The 20,855-nt window shown below is 42.6% G+C and overlaps 1 protein-coding gene across 2 annotated transcripts in view; it reads left to right on the top strand.

Annotated features, from left to right (window-relative positions):
* Positions 1-3,330: 3,330 nt before the first annotated feature.
* Positions 3,331-20,855, top strand: part of MCRIP2 (MAPK regulated corepressor interacting protein 2) — a 40,511-nt gene continuing 22,986 nt past the window's right edge. The window contains exons 1-2 of one of the 2 annotated variants that reach the window (XM_044657563.1): positions 3,331-3,825; positions 4,189-4,288. In XM_044657563.1, coding sequence (XP_044513498.1) covers positions 3,774-3,825; positions 4,189-4,288 — 152 coding nt within the window. In that variant the 5' untranslated portion in view covers positions 3,331-3,773. The remainder of the gene's footprint in view (positions 3,826-4,188; positions 4,289-20,855) is intronic. The other variant, XM_044657556.1, reaches the window with a different exon arrangement.

Here is a 20,855-nt window from a genome sequence, read left to right as displayed (position 1 = left end):
TATCTAAATACTTATAAAGGGAAAGCAAGCATTACTTGAGAGATTATTTATAGCAATCCTCTTTCTCTGTTCCACTTTGTATAAGAAATGCTTATCTTAATTGATGTTTAAGTTCTGAATTAAAAAAAAAAATTAAAACAGCCAAACCAAAGAAAAATGTGCTGGACTTTGAGTCAGTAAGACCTAAATTCAAATTATGCCACAGAAAGTTATTAGCTGGGTGCACTGGGCAAGTCATTAACCCTACTTTGTCTCAGTTGATTTACCTGTAAAATGAGGATAATAAAAGCCCCTATTTCACGTCAATTGCGTTTAGATGTGTAAAGTGATTTGCAAACTTTAAAACATTATATTTTGTGGCTGTTCAGTTGTGTTCAACTCTTCATGATCCCCTTTTTGAGGTTTTGACAAAGATATTGGAATGGTTTATTATTTCCTTCTCCAGCTCATTTTACAGATGTGTAAACTGAGGCAAACAGGGTTAAGTGTCTTACCCAGGGCCACACAGTAAGTCTCAGGCCAGATTCAAACTCAGGAAGATGAATTTTTCTGACACCAGTCCTTGCACTCTATATACTTTGCCACCCAGCAGCCTCAAAGTAACATATAAATTAGTTATTATATAAATTAGTTATTATATAAATTATTATTATATATATTATTATTATATAAATTAGTTACTAGCTATTAGTATCAAGAAAGAACAGATAGGGGGCAGCTGGGTGGCTCAGTGGGTTGAGAGTCAGGCCCAGAGACAGGAGGTCCTGGGTTCAAATCTGGCATCAGACACTTCCTAGCTGTGTGACCCTGGGCAAGTCACTTAACCCTCATTGCCTAGCCCTTACCACTCTTCTGCCTTAGAACCAATACCCAGTATTGATTCTAAGATGGAAGGTAAGGGTTTAAAAAAAAGAAAGAGAAAGAACAGAGATCTGGTGATTTAAACCACCCAACCCCAGCCATTTCTTATATAGGACTAAATCTGAGACTCTTTGGCCATAAAGCTAGTACATACTGTGAATTTGGCATAACAACCACTAACAGGATAGTCATGACTTGGACAATCAAAGCTGGCATATAACATCCTTGTGTGTGATGGAAGCATATCCCCCATTTCAGAGATGAGGAAAATGAGATTCATATGGGTAAAATGACAGTTGTTCATAACCTTAGAATTTAGGACTGGAAGGAACTTTCAGGATCATCTAGTCCAAGCCCCTCATAACCAGAGGAAGAAACTGAGGCCCAAAGAGACAAAGGAGTGCTCTGGCTCCAACAAGGTTCTCTGATTCTAGATCCCCTGAACCCTCCATTATACCAGTTGTCTCTAAGAGAATCAGATCATTTAAAGATACTTTGGATTTAGTTTAAAAAAAAATAAGCATTATTATATGCAAAAGACCCAAAGAGTAGTAGAAAAGTGCTCTAGGGATCTGTGTTTGGCCCTGTTTAAAAAATTTTTTAAATAAACATTTTTTCAACTAATTATACATAAAAACACTTTTTAGCATTTATTTCTTAAAAATTTTTATTAATTACTTGCAAAGGCACAAGTGGACTGCTTACCAGGCTGACAAATGATATATAATTTGGAGGGATAGCTAACATTTTGGATGACGGTGTTAAGATTCAAAAAGGTCCTGACAGACCAGAAGTTGGAAGTGAATCTAACAGTATGAGGCAATGGAAAGAATATTGGCTCTGCCCCCTCACCTCTGTGACTTTGGGCAAGTCATTTAACCTTTAGGGTTTCAGTTTCTCCTTTAAAATGAGGTGGGAGGTTAAATTAGATGATTTCTATAAAGTTCCTTGCAGGTTTAAATTTATGATGATAACATTTAATAGAGATAATCTTAAAGTCTTAATCTTGAGTTCAGAAAATAAACTTCAGAAACATACAGATGGGGACTTAACTAAAGGGGGCATAATAATTTATTTGTAAAATAGAGACTTTAAGTATACTTTGAGAACTATGTGAGCCAGCAGTAATAAAGCCATGTAAAAAGCCCAGTATGATGGATTTCTAGGCATGATGTTCAGCATTAACATTCCAAAGTCATGCTTTACTCCTGCCAGCCACATGTACGGGGGTGGGGTGGGATGGGGGGGGGGGAAATCATTGCGTCCAATTTGGGGCAACATGTTTTAAGGGGAAATATTGATAAAGATGGTGAAGGGCTATGAAATTATGCCATAAGAAAAGAAGTGGAAGGAACTGGGCATATTTAGCCTAGAGGATCCCTTAGAGGGGCACGCTATCTTTCTACAAGTATTGGAAGGGCTATTAAGGAAGAGGGATCAGAGTTGTTCTCCCTGGACCTAGAGGTCAAAAGTAGGAGCAGGAAATGGAAGTTAGAGAGGGGCGGATTTAGAGCTGGCCGGAGAAGGTAGTTAGTGACTTCCTCTTGCTGATAATTTTTGAGCAAGGGCTACGTAATTACTTTATCAGGTGCGCTGTAAAGTGGAGTCTTGTTCATTTAGGAACTGGACTGGTCTCCGAAGTCCCCTACAATTTGGGGATTTTGCGACATTAATTTTTTTTTAGCAGAATTGCCTTCCTCCAGAAGGCTAGCTTTAGTTAAAGTGAAAAATATTTGCATTCCCAAAGCATCTAACAATTGGTTGAGAGCTAGAATCGCCTTGAGTGGTGAGGAAAAGCCAGCTCGGAGCTATGCTTTAATTGGCATAGGGAACTCCCGCTGAGGAAACGCCTTCTAGCAATGCAGACCTGCACCTTCTCTGCAATTTAGATTCTATTTATTCACAAGTGAAAGTTTTCTCCTCCCGAGTTCTCTAAACTAATTAAAGGGCAGATCTGGTCCAAATCTTTCTCTTCCTTTCCCCCAAGTCTTCTCTTCTATCCAGTCTTTATCTTTCACCTCCGATATCTGTGACGTGTTTAATTTGGGGTGTGCTGGAGCCAGCTCGTACCTGCTCCTGAAAACCGATCGTTAAAATTTCAGTGTGAACAGGTATACCTTGTAAATTGCAAATGCTACAAACCGGAGGTTGATTTATTCTTTTGTTGATTGTTTAGCCTGAGAAGATGATTGAGAAAATGGAAAAAACCGCAGATTAAACTGCAACGTGTGGCATGCATACATTTTTCCATCCCCCAAAGCCGGTTATAAAATATTTAGCACCCCTCCCTCCCCATTTCTATTTTTGTCTTTCTATCTCTTTCAGTCCTATATAGTGAACAAGGAGTCTTGTGACCTAAGAGTCCTGGGCTGTTTTTGCAAAGGCTGCCTGAGAGAACTTCTCTCCAAAAAGCTACAGTAGCATTTTGACTTAAGGACACTCGGAGTCAGAACATTTAATCTTATGATGGTGCAGGGAATCAAGGCCAAAAAGATCTCCACGTCTATTTCTTTTGCTTGTTGGGCTGGCTTCCCAAGATCTTGAGCTAACCAAGTTTTCTGTAGCTGTCCTTGAGTATCAGAACTGCTCTTCCGCACGGGTTGTCGGTCCCTTTAAGAGTTTTGGGGGCGTGTAGCCAGCATGCCTCAGTCCTTCTCTTACTCTTCCCCAGCATTAAAGGGGAATCGCAATCTCCCAGCCGCAGAGCGAAGTTAAAGCAGAAGGTAGACTGGGAGAGTTTAGCGGCCACCTGACCCGGTCTAGTTGGACTGTGTTAGGCTGGGTGGTCCCGAGGGGTCCGGATAGGGATCAGAAGGAGCCCTTCCCCCTCCGCCTTTGCGTTGCCACCTCTCCTTCAAGCTGGGACCCCCTGACCACGTCCTGCCTCCCCGGAGAGCCGCGGCGAGCGCAGAATGTACACGATCACCAAGGGACCCAGCAAGTTAGCCACGCAGCGGAGGACAGGTGAGGAAGGAGGAGCCGGGCGAGGGTTCCGGGGGCACATCACCCTCTCCTCCTTCACCCGCCCCCCCGCACATGGAATCGCAAACCCTCGTGGTTTAGGGTTGTGTTTTTTTCCCCCTTCTTAAAGCGACCATTGGGGGTTTTTTCCAGAGCGACTCTACGTGCTGTCACTCCCCATTGAGAGCGAGGCGTCCTAAGATTCCTCCGCTAGAGTCCGCAGCCTCCCGAGCCCCCACCCGCTCCCAGGGCGCCGGGGCCTGTGCCCCCAGCAGCCCCTTCCCCCGGGCCGGCTGCGCCAGGGGCCGTGCCAGCCCGGCCCTCTCCCTCCCGGCCGGCGGTGACGCGGAGTTCTCATCCCTGCAGGTCCCACGCAGCAATTGGAAAGCAAGCTGGGAGAGCACCTGAAATGCCGGCGATCAGCACAGCAGCCGCAGCAGCCACCCGGCCCCTGGCCTCTGTCAAGGTGAGCCAGCCGCCACTCCCCGGCGGCCGTCCAGAAGCCCCTTCGCCTGGGCCTGGGGTAGTCCCATTCCCCTGGGAGCCAGGATCTCTAACCCAGACCCTGCCTCTTCTCCCCAACTCCCCATCCCACCCCTCTCCCTAGGGGCTCTCAGGGCTAGGTAGCTTGGCGGAGGAGGGGTGACCTTGTGGAAAGGTTACCGGGGAGTGTCATTGCCACATGGCTGGGGGGGAGGGGGAATTCGGGTAGTCTCGGCTTTGCCCGCCTGCTCACTGGAGCAATGTCCTTTTCCCAGGAGGGCGGGCTCCCGAGTGATCCTTACCCTCCTCCAGTCCCCGAGCTTCCCTACCGCACCACCACCCCCGCCCCGCCCCCGATCCTTCCTCCTGCCCCTCAGCCTCTCCCGGAGGTTCCCCCGGGCCCAGACTCTGCTGGGCCAAGCAGGCACGAGATGGCCCTAGCCACGGCTGCCAGCTGCGCCGGCGGGTAGGGGGTGGGGAGTGGGGAGTGGAACGTGTCCTGGGTGCTGGAGGTGGGACCAGCAGCTGCTTCCTGCAGCCTCGAGAATTTCCTCCGGGCCTCTGAAGCTGAGATGCCCCCAGGCCGCTCCAGGCTGAGTTCGGGGAGGCAGGCCCCAGTCCCTTGCTTCCCAGAACAGTAGCCTTGAATGACTTGGCTTGATTTTCTCAAAAGCAGCAGATCCTGGAAGGGCCAGATCACTATATGACTTTAGCACTTTTCCCACAAACACCCTGGGAAGCGAAAAGTGTAGTATGGTAAAAAGAGTATGAAACTTTAAAATCCAAGGGTCTGGGGGGGCAGCTGGGTAGCTCAGTGGAGTGAGTCAGGCCTAGAGACAGGAGGTCCTAGGTTCAAACCCGGCCTCAGCCACTTCCCCAGCTGTGTGACCCTGGGCAAGTCATTTGACCCCCATTGCCCACCCTTACCAATCTTCCACCTATGAGACAATACATCGAAGTACAAGGGTTTAAAAAAAAAATCCAAGGGTCTGGGTTCAAATTCTGACACTTTTATTTACTACATTTATGACCTTGAGCAACTCTACCCCTCATTTTGCACATCTGTCTGAGGAAAGGATTATAATAGATCACCTCTAAGGGCCTTTCCAACTTTTAACATTCTGAGAAATAGGTAGATTCATTCTTCCACGAACATTAAACACCCACTCTTTTCTAGGCTCTAGGGATATGGGGTGGGGTGAGGTGGAATTCAAGTCTTGGGGAAAGGGACAGAGAGACATTTATTAAATATCACGAACTTTACAGGTATTCATTGGATCTTCACAAGAAGGTGTGGTAAATGCTAATAGGATCCCCATTTTATAGGTGAGAAAACAAAGGCAGAGGGAGGTTAAGTGACTTGGCCAGGGTCCCTAGTATTTGAGGAAAGATTCAAGTGACTCCAGGCCCAGTGCTTTCTCCACTTTAGTTTATAAGTGTCAGGGCAGACTTAAATTCAGGTTTCCTAACCCACAAACATTTATGTGCCTCAGGATGACTTAGAAATTTTTAAATGTAATTTAATTTAGACCATGGATAAAGGCTCACTGTCTCTACCCCCCACCCAAGGTATAGTTAGGCCTAGGAGCATCTTCAGAAATGTCAGGTGGCATAAGAGCTACCAAGGTTCCTCTCTTTTCTGTCTCTGCCTACCAACCATTTTGCCAAAATTTGATCTTGGCATTGCCTATTATTTTCCCTATTGGACTGTTACCTGGAAAAAAACACAACTATTAAGTAGTCAAAAAAAATCACTCTTTAATTAAGGTAAGGGGTTAGTGCCAAATTAGGCCTCCACAAAGAGCTGGGCACCACGGGAGGATTGAACTCTGGTTGCTCTAAACACTGACCCCTGGGAATGCCAAGCTCCATAGATTGGACTATTCCAAGGAGCCATTAAAGTTGGTTTTCTGCTATAATCTTTTGGTTTTCCTTTTAAATCTGGCCTGTCTGGCCCTTCAAGGCTTTCAGCTGGTCATTTCTGGTCTTCAATTTGCTTAATCATTTCACTTGTTTTCTGAGCCTCACTTTCCAATTCCAATTCCAATTGCGAAATTCTGCCTTTTAAACTGTTATTTTCTTGCCAGATCTCTTCCATCTTTCTCATAATCTCAGATTTGAACTCTTCAAGAGCTTGTGACCAATTTTCATTTTTGGGGGAAGGTTTGGCTGTCTTTAATTGTTTGACCTCTGTTTTCTGGTTTTTTTCTGTGCAGAAGTTATCAAGTGTTAGAGCTTTTTTCTTGGCCTTGTTGCTTATTTCTTGGGTCTTGCTTGGCATCATTATGCTTTCTCAGCCAGAAGTCTGAGTTACAGGCAAGCCTGCTCTCTTGGTATGGAGCTAAGGAGCAGTTTTTGCCTGAGGCTACTTTGTGAGTCTCCTGGCTTCCACTGTCTGCTAGGCCTTTGCTGTCTGCGGGCCCCTCCACAGCCTCACTCCTGTGCCCAAGGTCTGCGCTCCCCAGGCTCCTGGGGTCTCTGGTCTAGCTGTTTTCAGGGGCAAGCCCCTGTGGTCCTAGTCGGTAGACAAAGCCTGGAACTTGGCCCATGCCTGCTCCTCAACCTGAGGTTTTCCCCCTGAGTCTCAGCACGCTGGGTTGCTTCCACTGTCCGCTACCTCTCTCAGCCCCACTCCAAGGGGCTGTGTCCAAGGTCTGCGCTCTCCAGCGTCCTGGGGTCTCAGGTCTTGCAGCTCTCAGGGGCAAGCTCCTTGTGGTGCCAGCTAGCTGCCAAAGGGCTAGACTTTGTGCCCCTGTTCGCTCTAACTCTGGTGCACAGCCTCTGACTCTGGTACTGTGGGTGGCGGGAGGGTTGATCAGCTTGGTGTTTTGATGGGAGCTATTTCCCCCCCTTATAACATGGAAGTGCCCAAATCCCACGTACCTTCAATGCTGCGCCCTATTGCGGGGTCCCTTCTTTCATCTGGATTTGGTTTTGTCCTTTGGAGGTACGCTGGTGATCAGTAGTGTGGAGAGTTAAAGCACCCTGCTTCTACTCTGCAGCCACCTTAATCAGGACGTCCTGAGCCATTAAAGTTGGGAAGCTTAAATACCTTTCATGGGGAACGTGGGGACTGAGATGAGAGGGATAGTTGATTGGCTTTACAATGGTAACAAAGGAAAATAAGGAGTCCCAGACCTAAATAACAGTGAGGGGTTGGCCCTATATTATGGACAAAAAAGGGAAAGACCCAGCCAAGGGCTGGGCCACCTTGGTAAAGGACTTTGGCCTAATGGGAGAAACCATTGGGACAAAAGAGATACTCAACACCTGATGAGATTAGCCATCCCCACTTAAATTACTTTAAGGTCTATTGTTAGTCTGAGACTAGTGAAGTTGGACTTTCCCTCAGGGAGGAACTCTCCTGTGACAAGGTCAAGTCTGGGGCTTTCACCTTTAAGCTAAGTAAACTGGGGTTCATTAAATCTTTTTATGCTACAAGTTTGGGGGCTTCTAGATTCCATGCTGACAAACATGAAAAACTGAGGCCCCAAAAAAGGGTCACTAGTTACAATTTGACTAGGCAATTTACTTAAATTCTCTATGCCTCTCTTTATAAATTGAGGGCAGTAATCCCTGCACTGCTTTTCCCCATAGGTTTATTGTGAATGTAGTAAGGGATGGAAATTGTTCTGTAAACCATAATGCTTTTTGGTTGTGGTTGGAATCTATTATTCCACTGGTATGGGACAGTAGTGTCAGACAGAAATGGTGGCCACTAAACCATACATAAGGATCCCTGTGGGCTATGTATTGACTTAGAATACCACACATGGTTAAGCATTAAAAATAATAATAATACATCAATTCACGGCAGTTAGGTGGCTCAGTGGATAGAGCCAGGCCTAGAGATGGAAGGGTCTGGATTCAGATGTGACCTCAGACACTTCCTTCGGTGTGACCCTGAGCAAGTCAATTAACCCCAATTGCTCTTCTGCTTTGGAACCAATATTTAGTATTGATTCTAAGATAGAAAGTAAGGCTTTAAAAAAATGTTTATTTTTCCCTTTCCCTGTTGGAGCCAAGCTTAGTCATCACAATTCCACATTCAGTATCAGTTTTTCTTTTATTTACATTTTTGTAGTCATTATGTACTGATTGGTTGCTGATTTCACACTTTGTATCCATTCATGTAAGTCTTCCAGGCTTCTTTGTATTCATCGTTTTTATCATTTATAAAATACTGTGGTTAGAAAACTTCTTTACAGGGCTGAAGAGGGCTTCTTTCTCTTCAATCCCACAACCTTTTCTACCCAAGCACCATCTGACTGAGGCACCATAGTGCAATGCTTCTGCTCCCCAACTCAGCCTCAGCACCCTTTTTCCCCCCCTCCTAACCTCTCATCTTAGAATCAATACTGTGTAGTATTCTAAGACAGAAGAGTGGTAAAGTCTGGGCAATGGGGGTTAAGGGACTTAACAGCTAGGAAGTGTCTGAGGCCGAATTTGAACCCATTTGAGAGCCCTGGCTTTCAATTTCCTGAGCCATCCAGCTGCCCCAGAGCCTCAGCACTCTTCACAATTGCCGGCCAACCCTAGAATTGTCAGTCAAGGAAAATAGCTAGGGCAAAAGGTAAATAAGGGAGAATGGGGAAAGTGTATCCAGAAGAGGGACAGATGGTCCAAAGAGGAAAGTGACCTAGCTTAGGAACCTAGGAGAAATGCTCCTCTCAAGTCTGGGCTTGTGAGGAGTTAGCCTGAGTGGGGTGAGAGTCAGTTTTCAAGGAGGTTGACCTGACAGGAGTTTTCTGGGACCACAACCTTTTAAAGGTATAAGGGGAGTCAGTGGGGACATTTAGCTCTGTTCCATCTAATTTCACTCAGCTATCCCACATTCATCTCATATTATTCCCCTCTTTGTATGTGAAGTGGAAATTTAAGGAGACCTTGAAAATATCAAAGTATATCCTCTTTAACCACTATTTAAAAAACTGGGGAAAACAATCTTTAAAATGGAATGTATTTATTGAGAGAGAAATGTGGGGCACTGCCTCAAGTCATTGACCAATTTACACACACAAACAGAGAGAGAGAGAGAGAGAGAGAGAATGAGAGAATGAGAGAATGAGAGAATGAGAATGTGCAGCTATATCTTGACTGGCTGACTGAATTTCAGAAAGACTTTTGATTTATAGGCAAATGAACATTTTCTAGGAGTTGGAGAATAGCTTTACAGTGGGTACAGTCAAGCAAATTAACATTTTAAATAAATGGTGAAAAGTTAGAGACAAGGATTTTAATCCAAAAATAAAGGACAGGAATATTAGACAGAAAGAGGAGGTCAGGCCTGGATTATCTGGGAGGGACTGATGTGAGGATCATTCCAGCCGTTGAACTTGGTACCAGGGGACAGACTTCTAAGACAAAAAGGTACTCAAGCTTGGTATGTAAGATTTGATCATTAGGGGCAGCTGGGTAGCTCAGTGGATTGAGAGCCAGGCCTAGAGACGGGAGGTCCTAGGTTCAAATCTGGCCTCAGACACTTCCCAGCTGTGTGACCCTGGCAAAGTCACTTGTCCCCCATTGCCTACCCTTACCACTCTTCTGCCTTGGAGCCAATACACAGTATTGACTCTAAGAAAGAAGGTAAGGATTTAAAAAAAAAAAAAAGAAAAGATTTAATCTTTGGATCGGTCTGGGACACTGCCCCCAGGCAAACCCCTAGACCAACTCACTTAAGGCTATGAGGCTTTTGTCCAGCATGAAGAATGTTGGGGTGGGGTAACCTTGTCTAGAAGGGAGCTGGAAGAGAAATGAATGGGAGTGTGTGGGGGGCAACACCAGCTTTACTAACTTAGATATTAATAGCTATTACCTTGAGAATAGCACACTAATTTCTCACTCCACACACTTATGTATCCGCTCTACACAAACCCAGCTGGACTCTGTTCTGTCTTCCTACTTTCCCTACTGCTTCTCCTCCACTAAATACAGTGTTGTTTCCCATCTTTGTGCTTTTACCTGCACTATTCTTGAGGTTTAGTCTGCCCTCCTCATCCTCTTTAATAGAATTCCTATACTTTCCTTAATTAGAGAGTGGTTTTTCTGGGTCAGAATCTGCTGCTTTTTACACTTTCTTTGCCCTTGGGAATCCCAAGGAATATCTTCCTTTTTATTTCATCATATTTTATTACATGTAATAAATTTCTACACGTTTTCCTAAGTTACATGATCAAACTTATCTCCCTCGCTCCCTTCCCTTCCTCTTCCTGGTGCTGGCAGGCAATTCGATCTGTTTCCCCCCCACACTTTTAAAAAAACTCTTCTTCTTAAAAACTTTACCTCAAGGCCTTTACTTCCATCTTAGAGTCAATACTAGGTATCAATTCCAAGGTAGCTGAGCAGTAAGGGCTAGGCAATTAAGGTTAAGTGACTTGTCCACAGCTAGAAAATGTCTGAGGTCACACTTGAACCCAGGGCCAAACATCTCTTGGCCCAGCTTTCTATCACACTTGAGCCACTTAGCTGCTGCCCCTCTGCTAGACTTTTAACTAAATGCCTCCCTTTTCTCCTCTCTCCCCTCCCCCAATTCCTGGTTCCTTTGAAGGGAATTTAGCTGGAATGCCACACCTGCTCCAATCTCTGAAATGACCTTGGTTCTCAAATAGCTTGATAATTTATAGATGACCCCTCCAGCTGGACCAGATCCCTCAGCCGATGCTTCCTGTGCAACCTGACTCCAGCAATCAGTACTTTTAGCTCTTAGTCTCACGTCTGTGATTGATTGATAGCTTGAGACTTCTTTTCATCTCTTCTTAGTTTCTTATCACTTCCTTTAAATGGGGTGACTTGATCTGAATGAATCAGTCAACCCAACCAAGATGCCATCTCTTCCCTGATGACTTCCCTGACTCCACCACCACCAGTGGCAGCCCTTGGCTTTGCCCCCCTCTAATTCATTTGTGTCCTAATCTCATCCCCCTACTCGAGTGCAAACTCTTTGAGGAAAGGGGTTCTTGTCTATTCTCTACTTTTTAAACACGTAGGACTCACACACTTCTTTGTGCATGGCAGGCCCTTAATAACTGCTTGTTGAATGAATGAATAGGACAAATATAGAGCCCAATTTTTAAAATTTTATTATTCATTTACTTTTAAGTATTTTTCCATGGTTACATGAATCATGTTCTCTTCCCTCCCCTCTTCTCTCCCAGCCAAGTTTTTTTATTTTATAGAGTTGTAAATTAACATGAAGTGGGAAGAGTGTTCTATCTGTATGGTCTCAGAACTGCTGATGGGTGACCATAGGCAAGTCACTTCTAATACTTATGTGACCAATGGGGAACCACAATTTCCCAGGCAATAAAAATGAGGTTGGACTAGGTGATCTCTAAGGTCCCTTACATGATTATAGATGTAATTATCCATGAAATTAGAGAGCTGTTAGGGATTACGAGGTCATCTGACCAAGACACCTAAATCCTCCCAGACATAGTGGCAAATCTTTAGAGGGGGATGTCTTATAGTCCCTTAGTAGCTTTTTTCAGAATTTAACTGAAGCAGCCTTGATTAATCAATGTGGGTTTTTTTTTTAAAGCAATGGATAAAGTGAAATATATGACATTTTACCTAGGCCCAAGAGTCACACAGTTGAGAAATATTAAAATTGGAAGGGATCTTAGGACTTTTATTTTATGTTCTCTTAAAAGAGATAAGGGAGGATCAGTTGGGTAACATGATGGATAAAGTGTCAGGTCTAGAGTTCAAATGTGGCCTCAGATACTTCCTTGTGGTGTGATCCTGAGCAAGTCACTTAACCCCCATTGCCTAGCCCTTAGAGCTTTCCAGGCGCCAAGCCCTCACTTTACAGGTAATCATTCTACATCTTAACTTTCCATACACAGATTTCAACATATCATGAGTTGGCATAAGAAATTAATGAGAATTTGGGAGAATTTTTGCAGAAGCCAAAGATGACATGAAAAGGCCAGTAGATGACACAAAAAATGTTTAGAAACTCAGAAATGTATACTTAACATAATCTATGACCAAATATTAAACCCAGATTTTACAGTAAGGTGTTGTGAATGCCCCATAAAAGAAAAAGAAAATATTCAAAATTCTTTAGTACAAAGAAAAAATTTACCTGAGTTTTCCACATCAAAGTCATATACTTCATGCCTCTAACCCCTATGATGTGGAAATTAGATTAGGAAGAAGGAGTACTCTGAGTACTTAGGGTACTTTTTGGTTTAGGAGATCAAAAGGATGGAACTTACTTTAAAATAATAATTTTCTAACACTGTACACACATCTATAATTCAGCATCTGTTCCATGCCAAGTAGTAAGTATGACAAGAGAAAGCTCTCTGGGTGTTGGTTTGTTTCCGGGCCTGGGTTGGATTTGGGGAAGTAGGACTTGATTAAAAAGGACTTTGAAAGTTACTGGGAGATGAGTGAAGTCAATATACATGGATGAAATGGTAAACTTTCCAGTAGCAGATAATTAATAGAGTCCTAGTTCCCAGAATGCCCAGATCATTAGAGCCTGCCTCTGAGCTTGACAAACACTCCAGCTGAGCCTACAATTATAGGCTTCTTTTGAGCCTACAAATGAGGTATGTTCTGTGCCTCCACCCACTGGAAATTCAATCCTGCTATGAGACCTGGTACAGAGTGAAATACTTCTCCACCTGCTTATTCATCTCCCTGGCTAAACAGAACATATAGAACATGTCTGATCAATCACTATTTGTCTCTAGGGGATAATGCAGATGGTCCTTTGTACCAGTAACTTTTTTGTGGTGGTGGTGGGAATATATGTTTTATAATAATATAATATGCTATTCTATTATTATAAAATATTTTATGACATACTATATTATATATTATAATAAAATAATGCATCATATATTATTATAAAATATGTATTTTATAACATGTTATACCATATGTTATAAAATGCATATTTTATAATATACTATATATATGTGTGTGTGTGTATGTGTGTCTTGGTTGTTATCTGTGGACTTCACCCAGAGTCTGAGGGGGACATCTTTCATTAAATCTTGCCATAGATGTTTACTAGTTGTGTGGTCTTAGGCAAAGCACTTACCTTCTCAGATTCAATTTCCTTATTTGTTAGAACAAAAATGAGGGTAGCTAGGTATCAAGGTAGGTAGACTATCAAGCCTGGAGTTAGGAAGACTCAACCTGAGTTCAAATCTGACCTTATTAGCTGTGTGACCCTATGCAAATCATTTAACCCTGTTTCCTGCCATCTCTAGGCCTGTCGCTCAATCCACTGAGCCACCTAGCTGACCCTAGTTTGTGTTCTTTTTAAGAAGATGAGAGAGAGACAGCTAGGTAATACAGCACTCATTTTTTTTTTTTTGTAGGCAAAGGACCTTTAGTGGTTTAATTTTGAACAAGTCAGACATTTTCATTTTGAATTTTACCTGTGAAAGGAATTAATATGGGATTGATAGTTAGCTTTTATTACAACAGAGAAAATTTATTTATCACACAAGGGAGGACTTGGTTCAAATGTGGCCTCAGATACTTCCTAGCCGTGTGACCCTGGGCAAATCACTTAACACCCATTGCTTAACCCTTAACACTCTTCTGCCTTAGACCAATTCATAGTATTGATTCTAAGATGGAAGGTAAGAGTAAAAAAAGGAGACACAGACATACAGATACACACACACACACACACATATACACACACACACACACACACACACACAAGGACAGGGAGGGAGACAGAGAGAGAGAAGGAGAGGGAGTGGAGAGACAGAGAGAGGGAGAGGCAGAGAGAGGGTGGAGAGACAGAAAGAGAGAGAGAGGGAGAAATAGACAAAAAGATACACACACACAAAAGGGCAGGGAGGAAAGTAGGGAGGGAGACAGAGAGAGAGAGGAGAGAGGGAGTGGAGAGACAGAGGGAGAGACAGAGAGGGGGGTGGAGAGACAGAAAGGGAAAGACAGAGAGAGGGAGAGGGAAAGAGGGGGTTGAGAGACAGACAGAGAGAGAGGGAGGGAGGGAGAGAGAGACACACACACACACACAGAAAGGGAGGGAGGAAGGGAGACAGAGGGAGTCAGAGAAAGAGAGAAACAAGGGGTGTGTGTATTCCAGTGTCTTTGCCAAGAAAATCCCAAATGGGGTAACAGAGTCAGATGTGACCAAAATGACTGAACAAAAACAACAGAAATGGGGCTCATATTCCTAACACCTACATTGCAGGGAGGTGAGACTCACCTGAGATAACTTGTGTAAAGAGTTACAGAAATTTTAGCCCCCTCTTTATGCTCCTCCTAATTCCTGGCCACCCAGGTTCTTTTCAGCCCAGTGGCTTTGACCAAGGACCATAAACTAGGCCCTTGAATTCCCAGTGTCATCCCCATAGGAATATAGGGAGGTATCAATAATTTTATGGGACAAAGGAATGATTCCTAGCTCATGACAGTGGCGACAAGCTGTGGGGAAACCCTGTCAATGAACCTCAGTTCCCTCATCTGAAAAGGATGTAAGAGATCACCTTACCTACCGCACAGAAGTATCAAGAAATGAGTATTTTGAAGACTCTAGAAATACTACATAAATGTGAGCTTTTTTTTTTTTTTAACTTTGCATCCTCATTGGTTAGTTCAGTGCCAAGACATATTGTAAGCCCCTGCTTTGTCCACCGAATGATTTCCTGGCTTTTTTGAGCTTCTTTACATCGTGTGATGTATTGGGATAGATCCAAGGGCTAAGAGGCAGTTCAATTTCAGTTAAACAATTCTAATATTTATTAAATGTCTATGCAGGGCTCTGTTCTAGGCTTTGGAGATATTGAGACAAAATATGGAATTATGTCTGCTTTCAACAAATTTATATTCTTGGAGGTGGAGTGAGGCAGTGTAGCTTGTCTTAGGAAACAGCTTGTAAGCAGAAAAGTAGATATGAGGGAAATACAAAGTAATTTCAGGGAGTTGAACATTAGAATATTAACAATGAAAAGAAATCAAAAAAGACCTCAAAGAGGAGGTAGCCTCTGAACTGAATCTGTTTTGTGTGTGTGTGTGTGTGTGTGTGTGTGTGTGTGTGTGTGTTTTTAACTTTTCTCTCTTAGAATCATTATTAAGTATTGGTTCCAAGGCATGAGAGTCATAAGGGCCAGGCAAATGGGATTAAGTGACTTGCTCAGGGTCACATAGCCAGGAAGTATCTGAGGCCAGATTTAAACCCAGGACCCCTCATCTCCAGGCCTGGCTCCACTGAGCCCCCTAGCCACCCCTCCTCTAAGCTGAATCTTGAAAGGGACTTGGGATTCAGAGAGGCCTTGGATTCCTGGCTCACATGCCTGCTACCTGTGTGGTCACAGGCCCACAGAATTCTGAAGCACTCTGAGAAATCTCATTTAAGAACTTGATAAACAGGCTTATTATATTCTTGGCTGGAGGCTAATAATAACAGCTTACATTTATTTATATAGTTCTTTTCTCGTAACAAACCTGAGAAAGTGTTTATGATAATAATAATAATAATAATAATAATAACTATCACTTATATAGTGATTGAAAGTTTACAAAATGCTTTACATAGTATCATTTGATCCAACAACTCTGGGAGGTAGATGCTATTATTCCCATTTTATAGATGAGGAAACTGAGGTAAATAGGGATTAAATGACATGCCCAGCATCACATAGCTAGTAAGTTTCTGAATCCAGATTTGAACATAGGCCTTTAGTATCTAAAGGATCTGTGATTTTGTTAGCCTGGGTGCTTACTCCATGGACAGAAACCCCTTTGGGAATTAGAAGACCATTTTTTTTTTTAACCCTTACCTTCCATCAGAAGAGTGGTAAGGGTAGGCAATGGGGGTCAAGTGACTTGCCCAGGGTCACACAGCTGGGAAGTGTCTGAGGCCAGATTTGAACCTAGGACCTCCTGGTCCCTAGGCCTGGCCCTCAATCCACTGAGCCACCCAGTTGCCCCCTAGAAGACCATTTTTTAGAGTAATCTGGGTAAAAAAAAAAAAAAAGAATTATGCTTGTAGCTAGCCTCATCATAAGCTTACGATTTTTAGCCAGGTTTACCCAATAGTCAGGTAGTCTATCATCAGGAATATGCCCCAAGCCTGCCTGCCTGTCTTCCTTCCTTCCTTCCTTCCTTCCTTCCTTCCTTCCTTCCTTCCTTCCTTCCTTCCTTCCTCGTTCTCTATGTCTCTCTTTTTCCCTCTGGAAACCTTACTTTCTGTCTTATAATCAATACTGATAATTGGTTCCAAGGCAAAAGAGTGATAAGGGTTAGGTAGTTGGGGTTAAATGACTTGCCCAGGATCCCACAACTAGAAAGTATCTGATTTGAACCCAGCACCTCCCATCTCTTGGCCTGGCTCTCAATCCACTGAGCTACCTAGTTGCCCCCTACCAAAGCCTCTCCGTCTTGATAGGTGGTACCAGAGGATATGCTCCACTGGCATGAAATATAATTAAATTCATTAACATTATAATGATAATAATGATCAATGTTAATATGATACAGTTCAAATTTATATTCCTCTTTAAGCTTCATAAGATACATTCCCCATAATGGTATTAGAAAGGGAAGTAGGCATTATTCCCCTCATTTTGAAGATGAGGAAACTGAGGAGTGGAAGGGACTTACCCTTAATCACAGCCAGTGTTCTTTTAGCCCAGCTCCCTTTTATCCAAGTCCAGAGATTTCTCCCTTTTACACACCGCCTCTTGGGTAAAGAACAGCGCTGGTATCCTTATCCCCATTTTACAGATAAGGAAATGAGGCCAAGGTTCCACATTTACTAAGGGATCAGAGCTGGGTCTTCCAGCTCTAAATCAAGGTCTCTTGCTCTTGCTCTGTGCTAGAGCCAGCAAAGCCCAGATGAGAAATCTTAGCTTACATTTAGCTTCACAGCCCTCCTTTAGAGCTTTACCCAGGACTCTGCTGGCCTTGTCATGTACCTGCACACTTGGCTGAGATCAGGAGGCAGACGCCTCTTTGCCCTCAGGATACAGCTTGGTTTAAGAGATCTTAAGTCAGTTTAAGGGAATCTCATAAACTGAGGCTCAGCAGCTTCTCTTGGCCCCTCAGGGTTGAGCCTAAACCTGAAGACAAAGGAAGCTCCATCATCTTGAACACCTATTAAAGAACCGGGCAGGGCCATAGCCCACAAAGGGGGGGTCCTGGGTGCATGGCAGACCTCGAGCCAGACTCTCCCCCAGACAGTGACTCCCTTTGTTCCTAGATCCTCTTGGCAGGGCAACCCACTGAGAGGAAACCTCACTTAGCTTCTCCCCCAGGCAATGGCTTCCAGTTTGGTGAACCACACCACAATGATTATGGTTTGGATTAGGTCCACGTCCGATTGAAGCAGAAAAGGTTGTAATGAAAGCATGGATTCCAGTCTGCTGAGGGCTCCTAAGTGAGGGTTGTTTGACAGGCTCCGACGTAGGGATCTTATGGGGGTGGCAAGGTTGGGGACCACCGTGGTAAAAAAGGAAAATGGTGCATTTCAGAGAGATCTCATTAGATAGTGGAAAGACTGGATTGAGGCCTGAAGGCTTCAGAAGCAGCTAGAAATACATCAACTAACCAGAGGTAAGTCAGCTTAGAAAAGAATTTAAAAAGTGGTCACCAAAGGGGAAATCTGTCTAGCAGACAATAAGGGCCTAGAAAAGATTGTTTTAAAGAGGTATTGTCAGAGGAAAGCATATGATTTATCACTTGTTCATTTGGGTATATGTTTTGGGGTTTTGGTTTTATAGGATAATTTACTTAGAAAAACAAATAATATAGAAACATGTATTCATGATAATAACCCAAGAAAAACAAATATACATTTTATAATTCATATTATTTGTTAAAATATAGTTTATAATATATAATGTTATATAATACATATATTGTTTTTAATATGTAGTTTGTAATATATAAGACATATTTGTTAATATATAGTATATAATATATAACAAATGTATTATTTTTAATATATGGCATATACTATATTATATAATAAAGCATATTTGTTAATATATAGTTTATAATGTGTATACAATAAAAATATGTTTGTTAATATGTAGTTTATAATATGTTATATAATATATTGTTTTAATATATAGTTTACAATGAATAATGAAACATATTTGTTAATATAATTTATAATATATTATATACTAAAATATTATTCAATATATATATTTTATAATATATGATAAAATATTATGTGTATTTTAAATGTATAATATATCATACAATACAATGTATTATTTAGCATATAGCTTATAATGTTTTATAAAAAACATTAATATATTTCATAATATATTATATAATAAAATATATTATTTGTTCATATAGTTTATAATATATGATATATAATAACATATATTATTTGTTTGTATATGTTATATTATCATTAACATATTATAATGCATTGTTGATAATATAAATAGTAAAGATACATATAACATAAAAAAATTTAAAACTATAATATAAAATTTATTTTAAAAAATGGAAGTGCTGACAGCAATTCCAGGAATATCGAATACTAAGGGAGAGTTCAGAGTGTAGAGAAAGGCATGAGATCCATGTGACTCTCGGGCAGGTCTGGGGTGAAAAAGAATAATGTCCCCTGGAGCCTGATCTGAGCAGCAACTAAACTGAATGCTGAGTCTGGCTCCCTCTCATTTTTACCTCAAGAATTTCTCTCCAAGTTTTTGTTCTGAGAATGAACTGGTGAAAGGAATGTTGGGTTAGAAAACTGCTGGGAAGGAGGGATGTTGGAGAGAAGCCAGAGAACAGGCAGGGTCTCTAGAGGAAAAGAAGCCTCTGAACCCTTGGGTGGTGGCAGCAAACCTGGGGAGCCTTCTGTTTGGGGTTATTCTAGCCAGTTTTCGGCACAGCCCTTTCCCCAGGTGCTTATCCTTCAGCAAGCAGCCCCAATGTAGTTCTTGCCCAGCTGAGTCTGACTCAGCAGTTTTGAGCTGGTTTCGAATTGGGGAGCACCCCCACCTCCCTCCCTCCCCATTCCTCAGTCTCAGATCCATCAGGATTATTCTGTTCCCCCGAAGGCAAGATGTTCAGACTTTCTGCATGTTAGCTTTTGTGTATAATTGGGACCAACTTGTACTGGAGCTCCCTATGATGAGCCAATGATACCAGAGCCTTCCTCTGCCTCCCTCCTTTCCCGGCAGGAGAGCATTCCAGGGAGGTGTTTCCTTGGCATTCCAGACTCTGGCTGAAAAGTGAAATGAGAGTTTCCTTATCTATAAAAGGAGCAGATTAGACTAGATGGCCCCTAAGGCCTCTTCCAGATCCTAGTCTCTCTGTCTCTATCTCTGTCTCTCTCCCTCTCCCTCTCCCTCTTGCCCTCTCTCCTTCTCTCCACCACTTCTCTCTCCCTCCTTCTCCCTCTCTATCTCTCCCACCCTCTTTGTGTGTATCTTTCCTCTATCTCTCTCCCTCTCCCTCTTTGTCTCTGTCTCCCCCCCCCAACCCCTTTCTCTCCCTCTCTCTCTCTCTGGCTCTCTCTATATTTATATAAGAATAAATATGTAGTTTATTTTATACCCATACTAATATTATACATAAATTTATTATGTAATATATATATAATATAATATATAATTTTTTTTAGGTAAACAGGGTTAAGTGATTTGCTCAGACAAGATGCTTAACCCTGTTTGCCTCATTTTCTAATTTGTAAAATTTGTTGCTGGAGCAGAAAATGGCAAACCACTGCAATATCCCTACTGAGAAAACCTCAGTCTGAATTGAAAAACAATAAAGAAAGACTATGGTAGAGTGGATGGAGCTCTAAGTTTGCAGTCAGGCAGGAGATATGAGTTTGACTCCTGCGTCTGATACCTACGTACTCACTTTGTGACCCTGGGCAAGTGATCTCTGGGCCTCAGGAGTTTCCTCATCCATAAAGGAGAATATTATTTGCATTACACATGTCACAGGGTTGTTGTAGAGAATTCAATTTGTACAGGCAGCATGTGCAGTGTAAAGAATACTAAATTGGGAGTTATAGAATTTGGCTTCAAATCCTTGTGTTTCTAGAGCATCCCTTTTGGGGAGGGACCGCAGACCAGCCGTCACTGATGCTTGAGACTTCACTACTCTGCTCCCCACCTTCTTTTTAGGGTCTCTTTTCTCTATGCTCTGTTCTTCCATTAGAATATAAGCTCCTGGAAAGTTTTTTTTTGTTGTGGTTGTGATTTTTCAGTCATGTCTGACTCTTTGTGACCTCCATTTGGGGTTTTCTTGTTAGAGATCCTATTTTTTTTTTTTTTTTTGCCATTTTCTTCTCCAGCTAATTTTACAGATGAGGAAACTGAGGCAAACAGGGGTAAGGAATTTGCCCAGGGCCACACAGCTAGTAAGTCTCTGAGGCCAGATTTGAATTTAAGAAGATGACTCTTCCTCACTCCAAGCCAGGCCTGACTCTATTCACTTCACCACTTAGTGCCCCTCCTTGAAATTAGGGACTGTCATTATTTTTGCTTAAATTTGTATCCCTAGTGCTCCAGCCCAGTGCCTGGCATATAGTAAGGATTTAATAAACGCTTATCAGCTAACTAACTAACTCTGCTTCT

The sequence above is a fragment of the Gracilinanus agilis genome, chromosome 1, assembly GCF_016433145.1.
Source record: "Gracilinanus agilis isolate LMUSP501 chromosome 1, AgileGrace, whole genome shotgun sequence".
Classification (NCBI taxonomy): domain Eukaryota; kingdom Metazoa; phylum Chordata; class Mammalia; order Didelphimorphia; family Didelphidae; genus Gracilinanus; species Gracilinanus agilis.
The sequence above is the reverse complement of the archived record's forward strand: the minus strand, read 5'-3'. Positions and strand labels throughout refer to the sequence as shown.